Source organism: Echinops telfairi, unplaced genomic scaffold (genome assembly GCF_000313985.2).
Source record: "Echinops telfairi isolate 266 unplaced genomic scaffold, ASM31398v2 ScPeMD7_23;HRSCAF=83, whole genome shotgun sequence".
Classification (NCBI taxonomy): Eukaryota; Metazoa; Chordata; class Mammalia; order Afrosoricida; family Tenrecidae; genus Echinops; species Echinops telfairi.
This window is the reverse complement of record NW_022103920.1, coordinates 76,011,987-76,025,352: the sequence shown is the minus strand read 5'-3', so window position 1 is coordinate 76,025,352 and position 13,366 is coordinate 76,011,987. Positions and strand designations below refer to the sequence as shown.

Sequence of the window (13,366 nt, the reverse complement as noted above, 5' to 3'; positions counted from 1 at the left end):
TCCAATTCCCATCTGTACCACTGTGCATCCTCTGGTCTAGCCAGGTTTGCAAAGGCTATAGGTTAATCCGAGCTTAACATTTTCAGATCAGCAACATTTCTGTTTCTTAAGTCTAATATTCCTCATCCTCCCTTTCAAATCTTTTTTGTCTCCATCTACCATAGCTGAAGAGGTGAAACCACAATTCACTTAGTTTTCCAGGCGAGACTCATAGGGATGATTAATCTTTCTCGTGCCAATTCATCATCATACTTCCAATTCCATGTTTTAATCAAGCTAGCCAGTTCAAGCATTTCAAGCATCAGGCCTTTGTAATCTCTTTTCCTCGGTCCAGACACAGTGATCTTTTGAAATCCTTATGTGATCATGTGTTGTCTTCATGATGGAAAGAAAATGCCTTTAAAACTTTCCAACACTGTGAATAAATATCTTCTGGTTCCTTTCCCCCAGATATCAATAGAATGGAGATGAGAGAGACAGAGAGACAGAGGGAGAGACAGAGAGAGGCAGAAATTCAAAGAGAATTGGAAGGGGAAAAGGAGGGGGGGAAATGGACTGTATGTTAGCATTTGGGTGTGGAGTCAAGAAACTAGTAAATGTGTGAGATGATTTATGCAACACATGTTGCAATCTGGGGAAGCAACCTTTTTAACTGTGTGCATAGTCCCATGAGGTCAAACTATTGGACAATTTCTCCACAACAAGAGATGTATACAAATTCCTTTCCGCTTAGGAACTATCTGGATTTACTCCTGGACCATCTGATGTAAATGCCCCTTCTCCTTGGGGAGTGGGTAGGTAGAAAGTATTATAGTGATTTGAAGGGAAGCTGAGAACTGTGCTTCACATGAAAAAAATAAACAACACAATGCTTTTTCTTTCTTTAAAAGCCTTTTAAAATTAACTAGTATTCAGATGTCTTAACCACCAGGAGAACTTAGTAGAACTTGTTATAATTATCTGTTCTTATATAACACAAACAGTATACTATTTTAATTCACCAACCAATTAAATTCATCAATTTAGTTTAACTATATTTCATTGGAAATTGAGTCCAAATGAAATGACCAAAATGAGCATTCTTGTGCTATTTTTCTAGTATTGACTGTTACTACTTTGTCAGTTTCCAGAAGGACAGCTATAACAATGCTGCTTCAGTAGAAGGAGGAGGGGGAGGGGGAGAAGGAAGAAGAGAGAAAAGGAGGAGTGGGAGGAGGAGAGTATTTCCACCATACTAGTAACACACATCCCAGAACAAGGGGCCAGGTACACCTCAGATCCCCTAGAGAACAGTTTTTTTGTGATGCTGTGTGAAATGGTGTGTAGGTGTCTGCTACATGTAGATAATCAATCACATGCTGACATGGTGCATCTTCTTACAACGCAGAAAACAATGCCCTAGTTCAAAATTGGCCTCCATAGTTGAACAAAGGACCATAAAAGGATTTCTGATAGCTGAGATGACACCCTCTGTGTGTGTCTGTCTGTCTCTCTGACTCTCTCACACATAGAGAGAGAGAGAGAAACTGGTTAAAAATGGGATTAGCTATATTGCCACATATTATATACAGGATGGCAGTCTGTTTCCCAGTCCTATATAACAAAAGTTTGACAGGACATTATGATGACATTTCATCCCGGCCTGTGCCACTATTGGGTCTTGGTTGGCCAAATAACGAATTTCAAGAAGACTCCAAACTACTAAATAGGGGATGGATTTTTAGAATGGGAAAAAGATTAAAGTGGGGGTGAAGGCTGGGTGGGGGTGGGGAGGTGGATTAGACTCTTACCCATCTGTTCCTATTCTGCTTCCTACCCACCATTTTGCCTCCGGAGAAGCAGGGGGTGGTGGCCCATGCCGTGCTTTGTGAAATTCCTGAGAAGGATTAAGTGACTTGCTCATTGCCACTTGCCTGGTGAATGGAGGAGAAAATTATACTGGATAATTTCTAAATCCTCTACACTAGTGTTTTTCAAGTTATCACTTCAAACCACTGGTGGGCAGAAGCAAAATGTGGAAAGCATCCCCAAAGCCATGCACCTGCATATATTTCCTTGCTCCACAAATCAAAGGACACTATGATTATCACTTACCATGTAGGAGGTCTAAGGAATCGATTGCCACTTACAAGGAGTACTCTTCTAACTAAAAGGTACAAATAAATAAAAGGAAAGCCTATCTCCCTGCCGGCAGTTCTCATCCTTCAGGGTTTCACAGACCAATGCCAATATTGCTCGTGATATGTTTTCAGAACTTAAAATTACAGTCTGTCAAGCTTACTGCATCTAAGGCTAAGGCCAACTCACTTCCTGGCCTGTCCCTGCCAACGTTAGTGAAAGCTGAATCACGAGGCAGCACGGGTGTGAAGAACAGTCTCAGGACCCTGCTTTGCGTTGGCTGGACTCTTTCCATTGTGAGGATGGGTTTCAGGAAAGGAACCCTCCATATGGAGACCCCTTTCACGTCCTGTGCGAGGCTGACTCTTCCTGGCATCATGTAATGGTGACTATGGCCAACCAAGAATTAGATCCATCTCTGAGAACGATTATCCCCAACTTAGCCATGAACATATTAGCTCACAAAAATAATTCATATTCTTCCTCATCGAGAAGTGACTTGTCTTCCGAATCCCTCATTCACCAAGGGCTGTTCAAGGTTAACTACTCTGGCCTTGTTAAGAAATCAATATGGGTTTAAGGGGGGGTGGGGGGTGGAAAACACTGAAAGATGAGCTAATTCCTTCATTAAACAAACACTTTCAGAGCACCTATTATATGCCAGTCATGGGTATTTTACATGCCTACAAACAAATAAGAATAGATGAGCATTCATAAAACTGATCTTTACTAGAAACACATGAATAAGATTATCTAATGGAGAATAAATTGGGACAAAAGGGGATTCCAAAATGCCTTCCTAAAAGAGATTAATTTATGAGTTAATTCGTGAAAAATTCATTAGGCTGAGGCAGAGGAATTTGTTAACAGAATAAGCCGCATATGCACACAGGAAGCTTCTTGCGCAGACTTAACGTTTGCCATCTCCAAATGGTTGACCGTGTATCCATCTGCCATCTTGAATGAACCCAGATCCTGGCCTGTCTGGAGGGGTCTTCACCTGACAGGGGGGCTGAGTGCCCTGATGTTGTTTTATAGAGGACTTTTCTCTGTAGCGAAATTAGTAACATAAACAAGGACAGGACAACAGGAATAATCCTGACATGCATGTGGCTAGGCAAAGGGCCAATGCTAATCACAGCCCCAGCACCTGCATACCCTCAGCTGGGGGGCTGAGTTCTCAAAGCAAAATCCACATAAGGCCTGTCAGCACCTTGCTGTGTGCCTTGGGAGTAGGCTATCTAGGAACTTGCCTGAATGTTTCCCACATGCTACAAGATCTGTTTCTCCGCATTTGCATAGTTTTCTGATACTGTAGTTCCAGACCATAGCACAAAAGAACCCTTCAGAACCTGGGTTGGAAGTTGGGTTGAAATCCGAACATTTTCCAAAGTTAAAAGGAGACACCTGCATGATGCTTAAAAACCGATGTGAAGAGGAAGTTCTCTTGTTAAACAAAGACTACCTTCAGGGCTGACTTCAGAGGCTAGTAACTTACGTATTCTTATAGGGCCCTGCGTTCATTCATATAGGGCCCGTTGCTGGTTTTTAATGCTCTGAGGTTGCCTTAGTGAAGTTCTTTATAATTTTTCATTCTGCACCGAGCCGCACAGATGATCTAGGCAGTCCAGACTACTTTCCCACGTAAGGGCAAGTGGGGAGCTCTTGAAATGGAGGAGTAGACATTTGTGGGATATGAAACAGGGAAGAGAAAGGAAAAGTAAGAGTGGAATTTTATGCTTCATATAGAAATCAAAGATTGCTCCTTCCAGCAGGAGCCCATGGTTTTTCATTTTCCCAAATCTTTATGTAGTTGTGATTCCCACATGCCTCTCTATTCATCACTCTACGACGCCTCTGCGGCCCTTTGCTGTTCCCATAGTCTGGATGGGCATCTCCAAAGACACAATCGGCAGCAACTAAAAATGTACCACTCAGCCGTGAAGCATCAGTGTTGGACCACTTACTCTGGACTGATTTTCACTCCATATCTCAACTGGCTCCCAATGACTGTCCTGTCTTTCATAAACTTACCTTTCCCAAGACAGCCTCATCCCATTTTCTAGGTCTTTGTTAGCAACCATTTGAACACTGCTTGTGGTGCTACGACTTAGTTTTCCCTGGTATTTTTCCCGCTCCTAGTCATTACCATCCTCCCTCTCACCTGGTTAGGTGATTTGCAGGACCCCGTGGAAACTAGGGAAAATGGTGGGTCCTCTGTTCAGCGCAGTGGCAGTAAGAGCATTCATCCAACCACGGGCTCTTCTAGGCACAGGGTCTATGTGACTGCACAGGTTGAAAGCCTTAAAGTCAGCCTTGATCCTCATGGGTAAGAATCAACTCACATACCATAAAATCATGTATACATTCAATATGCAGTCTGGCTTAGTTTTAGTCTAAGCACAACTTTCGTGGAGTGGGGGATAACTAGAGTTTACCATGAGATGACTGTATGTCATGGTAAAGAGGAATGATTAAAATCAAATTTCTTTTGAGTAGAAGAGGGGAGTGTATATTTGCTGGGTAGACATATATTTCTGATTATGGAGACAATCTTGCTTAAAGGCTACATGTGATACATGGTTCCCTGAGAAACCAAATCACATTTACTCATACCTGTTCATCCTGGACTTCCATGCACCGCACACTCTTGCACTAATGCCATCGCCTTCCACAGGGACGTCTGCCAGTGAGACCATGTGATTCCTAACCACCTAGTGACTATCATCTGATAATGAACTAATAGACTTTAAAACCCTCATCACGAAATAGCAAACTCAATTCACTCGAATATAAAAATATGGCTGACAGAAATAGACATATAAGAACTGATTATTTATGGAATTATTGAATTGACAATGAGTGGGATCTATAATACAAGTTTCAAAGGGAATTTCTATTTTAAATGTATATTTGAGTTAGGAGAAAATGCAGTTTTGGACAGAAAACAGGGACTCCGAATTTTTTTGCCCATATAGTGAATGTCTGGTTCCAAGAGTTTTAGGTTTGTTTGGCTACAGCAGGCTGCCTAAAACCACTCAAAAACGACCCACAATGAAAGGGGGGAAATGCAACAGAAAGTTGTTATTAGAGATAAGCTCCAATACAAAGTTAGCAGTGCACTTTCTAATTACATACAAACGATACCCTTTCCGCACCGATGTGAAAATGGACGCTGTGGCTTTGATGGGTTTCTTCTATACATTCTCCCTCTTCCTTCCATAGGTCCAAATTCTATCTATCTCTAAGAACAAAGCTCACTTCTTTTGTCTGTGAAGAAGCCTTCCTTCAATCTCCCTCATTCTCCAAACGTTTACCCCAAAGCTGAGGAAAATATTCCCTTCTTCAGCTTTTCAGTGCACCAGTTGAATGCTGCAACGAATCATCTGGACTATAATGATCTCCCTAGAACCCAGAATTCTTCACGCAAGGTCTTCATGTCCTCCGGGTCTTGAAAGCTAATAAACATGTAATAGATGTTCAAAAATGCTTACCGGAAGTTAGAGAATCAGAGGAGACAGAAGAACAATAACTCTTGATAATATTCTTGTGTATTCAAGGGGGAAAAACAGAACCGTATTCATAATGGCTAGAATATATGTATTGTATTGATCGCCTGAAAAGGCGGCATTAGCGGTGTATGAGAACGCTGTCAAAGATCACTTCAAGATTCTTTGCATCAGAATGGAGTGAGATGCATTAGAGATTGAAATGAAATGTGAGTTAGTCAGGACTGTGATGGAATTTATACTGCATGAAATTCCCTCTACCCTTCCTTTCTCTGTATCTCCATAGCCTTATCTCAGAGGCTTTCACCCACAATATTTGCGTGTTTGTTTTTTCTGTTCTTCAAAATCTTAACAATTCATAGTTTATTCCAATTATGACTGGTAGTCGATGACAACATGTGGGATAACTACAGCCCTCAAGGCAGGCAAGGGTGAGACGACAGAAGGATTACTTTCAGTTCCTGTTTGGAATGATTTGTCAGCACTTGCGGTGTCAGAGGAGTGGTTACTAGCACCCCGTTCACACCCATATCTCCAGATTGACAGTGAGCAAGCAAAGACAATGACTCAGAAAGGGCTGGCAGTGGCTTCTCTAGCTGGAGTTGACAACATTCCTCTGCAGGGCAACAGCTAAGCCAAGGCTCTGCCTGCTTTTCCTTCAAAAATCTTACTTTGCAATTTTACTTTCCCTTCCTGCTAACCTGTATGTCAGTTTGCCTTTGATTTCTGTACATGTATGGGCATTCTCTCCTTGCCTTTGGTCATCTAAAATAGCTCTAGCAGAAGTAACAACAATAGGAGGGATTAGGGTTGTAAAATAAATACGCGCATGTGTGTGTGTGTGTGTGTGTGTGTGTACTTATATCTGGCTTTCCCAGCTTTGTTAACTTGGGTTTTCTAATAGTGAAGCATTCTCATTCACTTTTCCTCTCCTGACAATCTTAACCCCAATACATGATTGGTGTATTTCAACACCGGTAGAAGATACATAACACACCTCTGGTTAAGTGTGGTGATATAATAAAAAATTATATATTTATTTCATCGTTCAAAGTAAATGCTCAGTAGTAGTAACGGAAACATCAAGTACTTGGAAACATGAGAAAAACAACATTCTAATGGTCCAGACCCCAGGCTATATCTTTAAGATGAGGTGGCCACATTCAGGGGAATGTGGTATTAACGCATTGCAGTGTGTGCACAAAGCAGGTCTATAGAGTTCCTTTAGAGCTCTAGTTATCAATAGATATGTAATTCTTTGTACTTGAGTAAAAGATCTTTTAAAACGAACATTTATGACATACTTTGAATTTCAATGGTCTTCTGTAAAGACATCACGGCATTCGTGCTGGGGCTTTGGTGCAGAACATCTTCTGGAATCGGGTCCAGCTGCAGGGAGAGAAGATAGTACTATGAGCAGTCTAGTCCGGATTTGTAATAAGTCTCATAGAAGCAAAGCAAATTGAAACACCCTAATCCTCAGGAAAAGCTTGCTCCAAGAACTAGTTACTATTTTGCTGCCTGATAACAGTTGTAAATGTATAGTTCCATTTTCTGTTTTGCAGCCATGTAACTAAATTCCTAGGGGCTTTTCTATTGGTTGCAAAACAAATCTATGAAGTCCCCAAAGCAGGTGCATGTCTGTGTATTATTCATTAAAAATCTGAATTATTTGGGTAGTTTTTGTAGGTCTCTCACAAACCGAATTCCATCATGTCTGTAGATGCAGCTGGGCCCTACAAACAGAACCTCAGGGAAGTTTCAGGAGACAGAAAGCAGGCAGCCTCTTGCCCATAGCTTAGCAGTGTTTTTACATCTAACCACTTTACACATTTGAACACTTCACCGTGAAAGGCGCTAAGACACAGCTGCTCCCACTCAATGGCTATTGAATAGCGTAGTAGAGATGTGCCAATTCAACTCATGGTAGAAGGAACTGGAGATCTCCATTTCACGTCCACGTTATCCTCAACTATGCCTGTGTCCCTGTGCCAGCGCGGGCGAAGTCCTTCCTTGCACATGACCCAGATTTGTCACGGAGACAGTCAGCGAGGAGGAGCTTTAAATCACTCGTGGGGCGTTTTCATCAGACCCGTGTCTGCTGCGCGTGCATCTCTCAGGGGGGGCCTGGGGACGCCGCACGGGGCTGTGCAGCCTGAAGGGTGGGGACACGACAAATGCTCCCCCGGAAGCATGTACCGTGATAGCTACAAAAGGATTAAGCAAAAAAAAAAAAAAAAAGCCGTTTTCCTAGAAAATTTAAAGTTAATCACGAAAGAGACAAACAGACGGTTCGACGGTTCTGTGGCTGTGCCATGAACGGGGACCGATGTCATCGCATAGAATACCGAAACATGACCCAATTGACATGCTTTATCGGAAGATCAGGCCCAGAAGCCCAGGGAGTGAACGTTCGCCCAGGGCTGCTCCCACTGGAAGATTCCCTACTTCAAATAATAGCACCTTTCTTCCAGATGCCACCGGATCACGGCCTAGCTCAGGGATGTTTATACACGGGCAAATCCACTAAATATAACTTTCCAGCGTGTTTTTCTTAGCTGCCAAAGAAAAACCTTTAAAACATCAAAAGGCTTATTTGCAATACCGTTTGTCGAGGTGGGGGCCGGGAACGCGCAGCGTCAGCGAAAGTCCTGCAATCTTAAACTCTTAAAATTTGTTAAAAGCTATTTTTTAAAATCTGGTGTTTCAGATAGTATCTTCGAAGGGTATGTTATCCTAGTAACACCCACATAACCCAGGGGAACTACTGAATCATAAACGGAAGGTTACTTGGAAAAACTCTTACTCAAGAATTAGACAGGGTTGAGCCACCTTGCTCATAAATAACCTTTTCTTTCACTTCTGTCTCAGGAGCTAGAGGAAAAAATCAGGTGGAAATCAGCCCGATTTTACTAATAAAATATTTCGAAAGACCCCCTATGTGCAGATCGATCTTCAAGAGCACAACAGACAAGGGTGTCAACATGTTAGGACCTTGGAAACGCCTCCCTGTAGTTTCTTAAACACTGACAACAAAGTGAAAGGCGACAGCTCCTGGAGGAAAACCCCAGGCAGATCACTAATTCGAAAACCAACTTTCTGGAACTTTCTTCATTGAGGTCCATGGGAGATTTTTAAAACCTGGGTTTGGTCGAAAGTATATGTGATTCAGAGGGTTGAGAGTAAAAATACAAACACACCCAAACTTGCCAATTTGGAATCTTCCGTTAGATCCCATAAAGTTGTGTCTGTGCATCAAAGCAACCCAGAGAATTAAGGCAATTACATGATCATTTAAACCTCCTGAACCATTTCCCCTGTGTGTTTTTAGGTGAATGTCATTTAGAGGATTTAACCTTCAGTAAATTGCCCCAATTTGTTTCATTTTGACTGTATACACACAGACAGAGCTGAATTCAGAAGGTTCTCAATGTAGGTTCTTTATTTCCCCTCCGGTAGCTCTGCAGAAAAGGCAAGGGGAAGGCTTGCTCCGTTGGCAAGAAGGCAAGGAGCATTTAGAGTCTGTTTTCATAAAATTAAAAACTTGTCTGGAGGGACCACAAAATGGAGTTGTCTTTTCTAGAGAGTTTGTTGATTTAACCAATCACAATTATAAGCCCCCAAACATCTGATTGAAGCATCTACTTAATAAATATTTATGAATATTGGTCATTATTTATAATCTAATAACCACCTATAATGAAATAATATTGGCCTTTTTATATATTTAAACTAAGAACTCATAGAAAATGGAATAAACTGTAAAGTTGTGCTATGTATTCAGTTTAATTGAAAAGAAGTAGCAGAACTATTGGTTTTTGAGGCTAATTAATATAAGCATCATTAAAAGATAAAAAAGGGAGTAATTTATGCAAACTGAGAGAACTCTTGCATTCAAACCACCATGAGAGACAGTAGATGCAGATGCTGAATTATGACATACCCCTCATGCCAGCTCTGTTGGGAATTCTGGCTAGTGATGATAATGATCACGGAGTTACAAGAAAGAAGCACAGATGATTTTAGCACACCCTCTGGACATATGAGGCTCTCACCCAGCCTAATTGTGCCTAATGCTGATCTCAACAATCACAGAAACTCTTTATACAGATTTTTAGGCTCAGAAACAGGGAAATTGTTCTGCTTATACCTTTTACAAGAAGTTGCAATACTATCTTTCCTAAATTCAGATGTTTCAAGTTGCATATCATACTATGCACTTACGAAGCACTATAGCCATTTATTTTAGTAACTCTGTTAATAACAGTTAAGTGCTCAGCTGCAAGCAGCAAGTTCGTTGTTTGAGCTCATCTGTCCTCTCCAGGGGGAAAAACCTGGGAATCTGCCTCAGTAAGGACGACAGCCTGGGATGTGCTTATGTGGGATCTCCGTGAGTCAAACAAGACTTGAACGACCCAATAACAACGAGAGTGTGACTGTGGAGATTATTATCATGTGGTTAAGAATTATTTTGAGTTTTTTTGAAATCAGATTATTGAAATCATTTCAGGAGTCTCTGGATGTCATCATGGCTCATCATCTAACCATGACCCTAAAGGTTGGTGGCTGAGATTCACTGAGAGGCACTTCAGAGGCAGACCTGGTCACAGCCTTGAAACCCCACAGAGGAGTTCCACGTAGGTCCACTGTGAGTCAGAATGGCCTTGACCACAACTAACAGCAACACCGACATAAGTAAACTTCCCACCAAATCCAGAATTGTGGGCATTCTATTGGTTGAAAACCATTTCAGTTGGCTAAGATCCATCTATACATAGGTATGGGATAACCTGGAGAATGTCTTAAATAAGTTTAAAAACCTTGCTTTATAACGACGAGACATGGAAATCAGCTCTCAGTTATTGTCAGGATGTGTAACAGAACAGAAACTAAACAGAGTGCTTCTAAATATAATAGACACTTCAATGGCAGTGAGTTTTCTGGGGTTTTAGAAGGATGGATGCACCCACCAACCAAGCAAAGTGTCAACTAAAAATTCATGCTAGTGTTTGATATTTCCCAAATATGCTGTGCTAGTTGTATAATCATTTGTCAATTTGAGAGGATTAAGAGTGAAAGGGTGGAGTCTAGCCTGTCAATCAGGTCATAGCCAATGAGCCCTCTGTGAGCATGGTCTTCTCCTGAGGACTCTGGGAACTCCTGTATTCCTCCTTGGAGGTGGGAGACTCTCTCTCTCAGCTCACTCCCTGAGAGACATCTCTGTGAAGAAGATACATGGAGAGAGGCTAATGGAGCCAGACCGCTGGAGCCTGAGAAGCCATGTGGAAACCCCTGACAGCACTGAGATGCTTACAACACCATTGGATCCACAAGAATTCCCACCCACTGGCCTGTGATCTTCCTGCACTCAATGTCATTGCATGTGTTTCATAAGTCTGAAGAGGACTTTATAGATTAGTATCAGACATATGGGCTAACTAATATTGAAATTATGGACTTGTTCTTGACTAGGCTGGGATGTTTTCTCAATATTCAATTGCTCTTGTGTATATAAAGCTCTTTCTTATACACATGAGTGTCTATGAATTTGTTTCTCTATTCTACCTAGACTAACACACGTACCATTCTACATATTGCTCTATTTCCTCTATTTTCTATTTTCTTTGCCCTCCTTTGAATTGGTGAAAAGTTAATGATCATTAAAAATTAGCTACCCTAAGGTCTAAGGTTTAACCCTTTCTTAGAATTCTCTGACAGAACAAATTACTTCCACCTGTCTCCTTGTTTCACAAACACACTTGCTTACACTATTAACCCCACTACATTGTACTGCATAATTCATATTGTCTTCTACTATGCTATGAACCCTTTAAAGGCAAAGATACAGTTTGGTATAAGGTAGCCATAACAAAATAATGTTGAATGAACAGAGAAATATTAATAGACAGAAAACACAGAGAGGTGGCTTTCTTTTGTTCTCTGCAGCCAACAAACCTAATGGAGTAAATTCTACTTCCTAGTTGCCTATTGGAATCGAGGTATAGTTTTATGGTCAAGGACCAAAAAGAACAATAGCATGATTTGCTTTATTTTCTAAGATGAATTGCCCATATAGATGTGTCAAGAAATGATTTTATTTACCCATTGGTAGGTGAGATAGTTCATTGTGCCAGCCTGGCCGATAAACACCAAGTGGGATTAACTGAAGGGCAGAGAGATAAATGGCTCGGTGAGCCTCGCCTTTCTTGTCTCTCACTCTGTGATCATCGGACCAGTGTGTGGCTGCCTTGCTTGTTCTGTGCCTCACTTTATAGGCTACACTACCTGTGGGACGCCTAGCCTGTAAATTGTGTCGCTGTAAGTTGAGGTCCCTTTAAGACATCTCTGGAGCTGGGGACTGGCGGTTGGTGACCTGAGCCAGTTTACAGGCCCACAACCCCTTGAATGAGGGGGAGGCTGGGTCCCTTTGAAGGAGGACCCTGCTACGTCAGTAAAGGTCTATACTGTTAGTCTTTCTTCTAGCCTTCCCCAAAGGGACTTGCGGCCTTTCACAAGAGTAACTGTTCATTGGGGGAAAAGAAATAAACTTTTCGGGGATTACTGGACACTGGCTCAGAACTGACACTAGTTCCAGGAGACCCAAAGTGTTTCGAAGGCCCACCAGTCAGAGTGGGGGCTTATGGAGGTCAAGTTATCAATGGATTTTTAGCTCAGGTACGCCTCACTGTGGGTCCAGTCTGCTGCCAGGTTTTCCTCTATATCTAGAGAGAGCTAGGCTACCTCAGCACAGCAGACAATCACAAGGCAGGTCACCAACTGTCAGCCAGGTCACCAACCACCAGTCTCCAGCTCCAGAGATGTCTTAAAGGGACCTCAACTTACAGCAACACAGTTTACAGGCTAGGCGTCCCACAGATAGTGTAGCCTGTAAACTGAGGCACAGAACAAGCAAGGCAGCCACACACTGGTCCGATGATCAAAGAGTGAGAGACAAGAAAGGTGAGGCTCACTGAGTCATTTGTCTCTCTGCCCTTCAGTTAATCCCACTTGGTGTTTGTTGGCCAGGCTGGCACAATAAACTATCTCAATAGGGTTTCCTGAAAGGTGGGCAGGCATTTCCATGGATGCGAGGCAGCAGAAAAGAAACCAAAGTCCCAGAGGCAGCAAAGGCAGCATGGCAGTGCCAGTGATTCAGGAGGAAACAGCACACCCACCCTCAGTACAAAAGAAGGCTGGGGAAAAGAAAGATCAAAAAGAAAAAAACCCGATGGGTTGGGGAGGGAGGGATAAAGGGAATTTATATCAAGCAGTTCAAGAAGAAACTGTTTTGAAACTGACTGATAGCAATGGTACTTGATGTGATTGACCTGTGAAATGTTATGATATCTGTATGATAAATTATGGGGGGGAAAATAAAAAGAATAAAAACCCCAAAATTCGAAAGTCACCGAATTTAACTTCTCATTCCATCGTCGGAGAAATCACATCTTCCCAATAGAAAGACTTTGACTCCACTGACATGATCTGTTCTTTCCTTTATTTACATCTTTGCTAACTTCGCTAACAATACTTTAAAATATTTTTCTATAAAACCAAAATGCACTGGCACTGATTCCAACTCAGCATGACCCATGGACAAAGCAGATCTCTTCACAGGGTTTCAAAGGCTGTAAGTCTTTACTGAAGCAGACCATGCTCTCTCTGGAAGCAGCTGGTGGATTTGAACTGCTGACCCACCAGTTAGCACTCCAGCACTTAATTCACTGCACCATCAGGGA

The 13,366-nt window shown here is 42.0% G+C and overlaps 1 protein-coding gene across 1 annotated transcript in view; it reads right to left on the bottom strand.

The window, feature by feature from the left end:
- The window catches only part of HDAC9 (histone deacetylase 9), a 1,007,885-nt gene that overhangs the window by 45,906 nt on the left and 948,613 nt on the right, over positions 1–13,366 (bottom strand). The window contains exon 23 of the mRNA XM_045288655.1: positions 6,932–7,016. Within this exon, the coding sequence (XP_045144590.1) occupies positions 6,932–7,016 (85 nt within the window). The remainder of the gene's footprint in view (positions 1–6,931; positions 7,017–13,366) is intronic.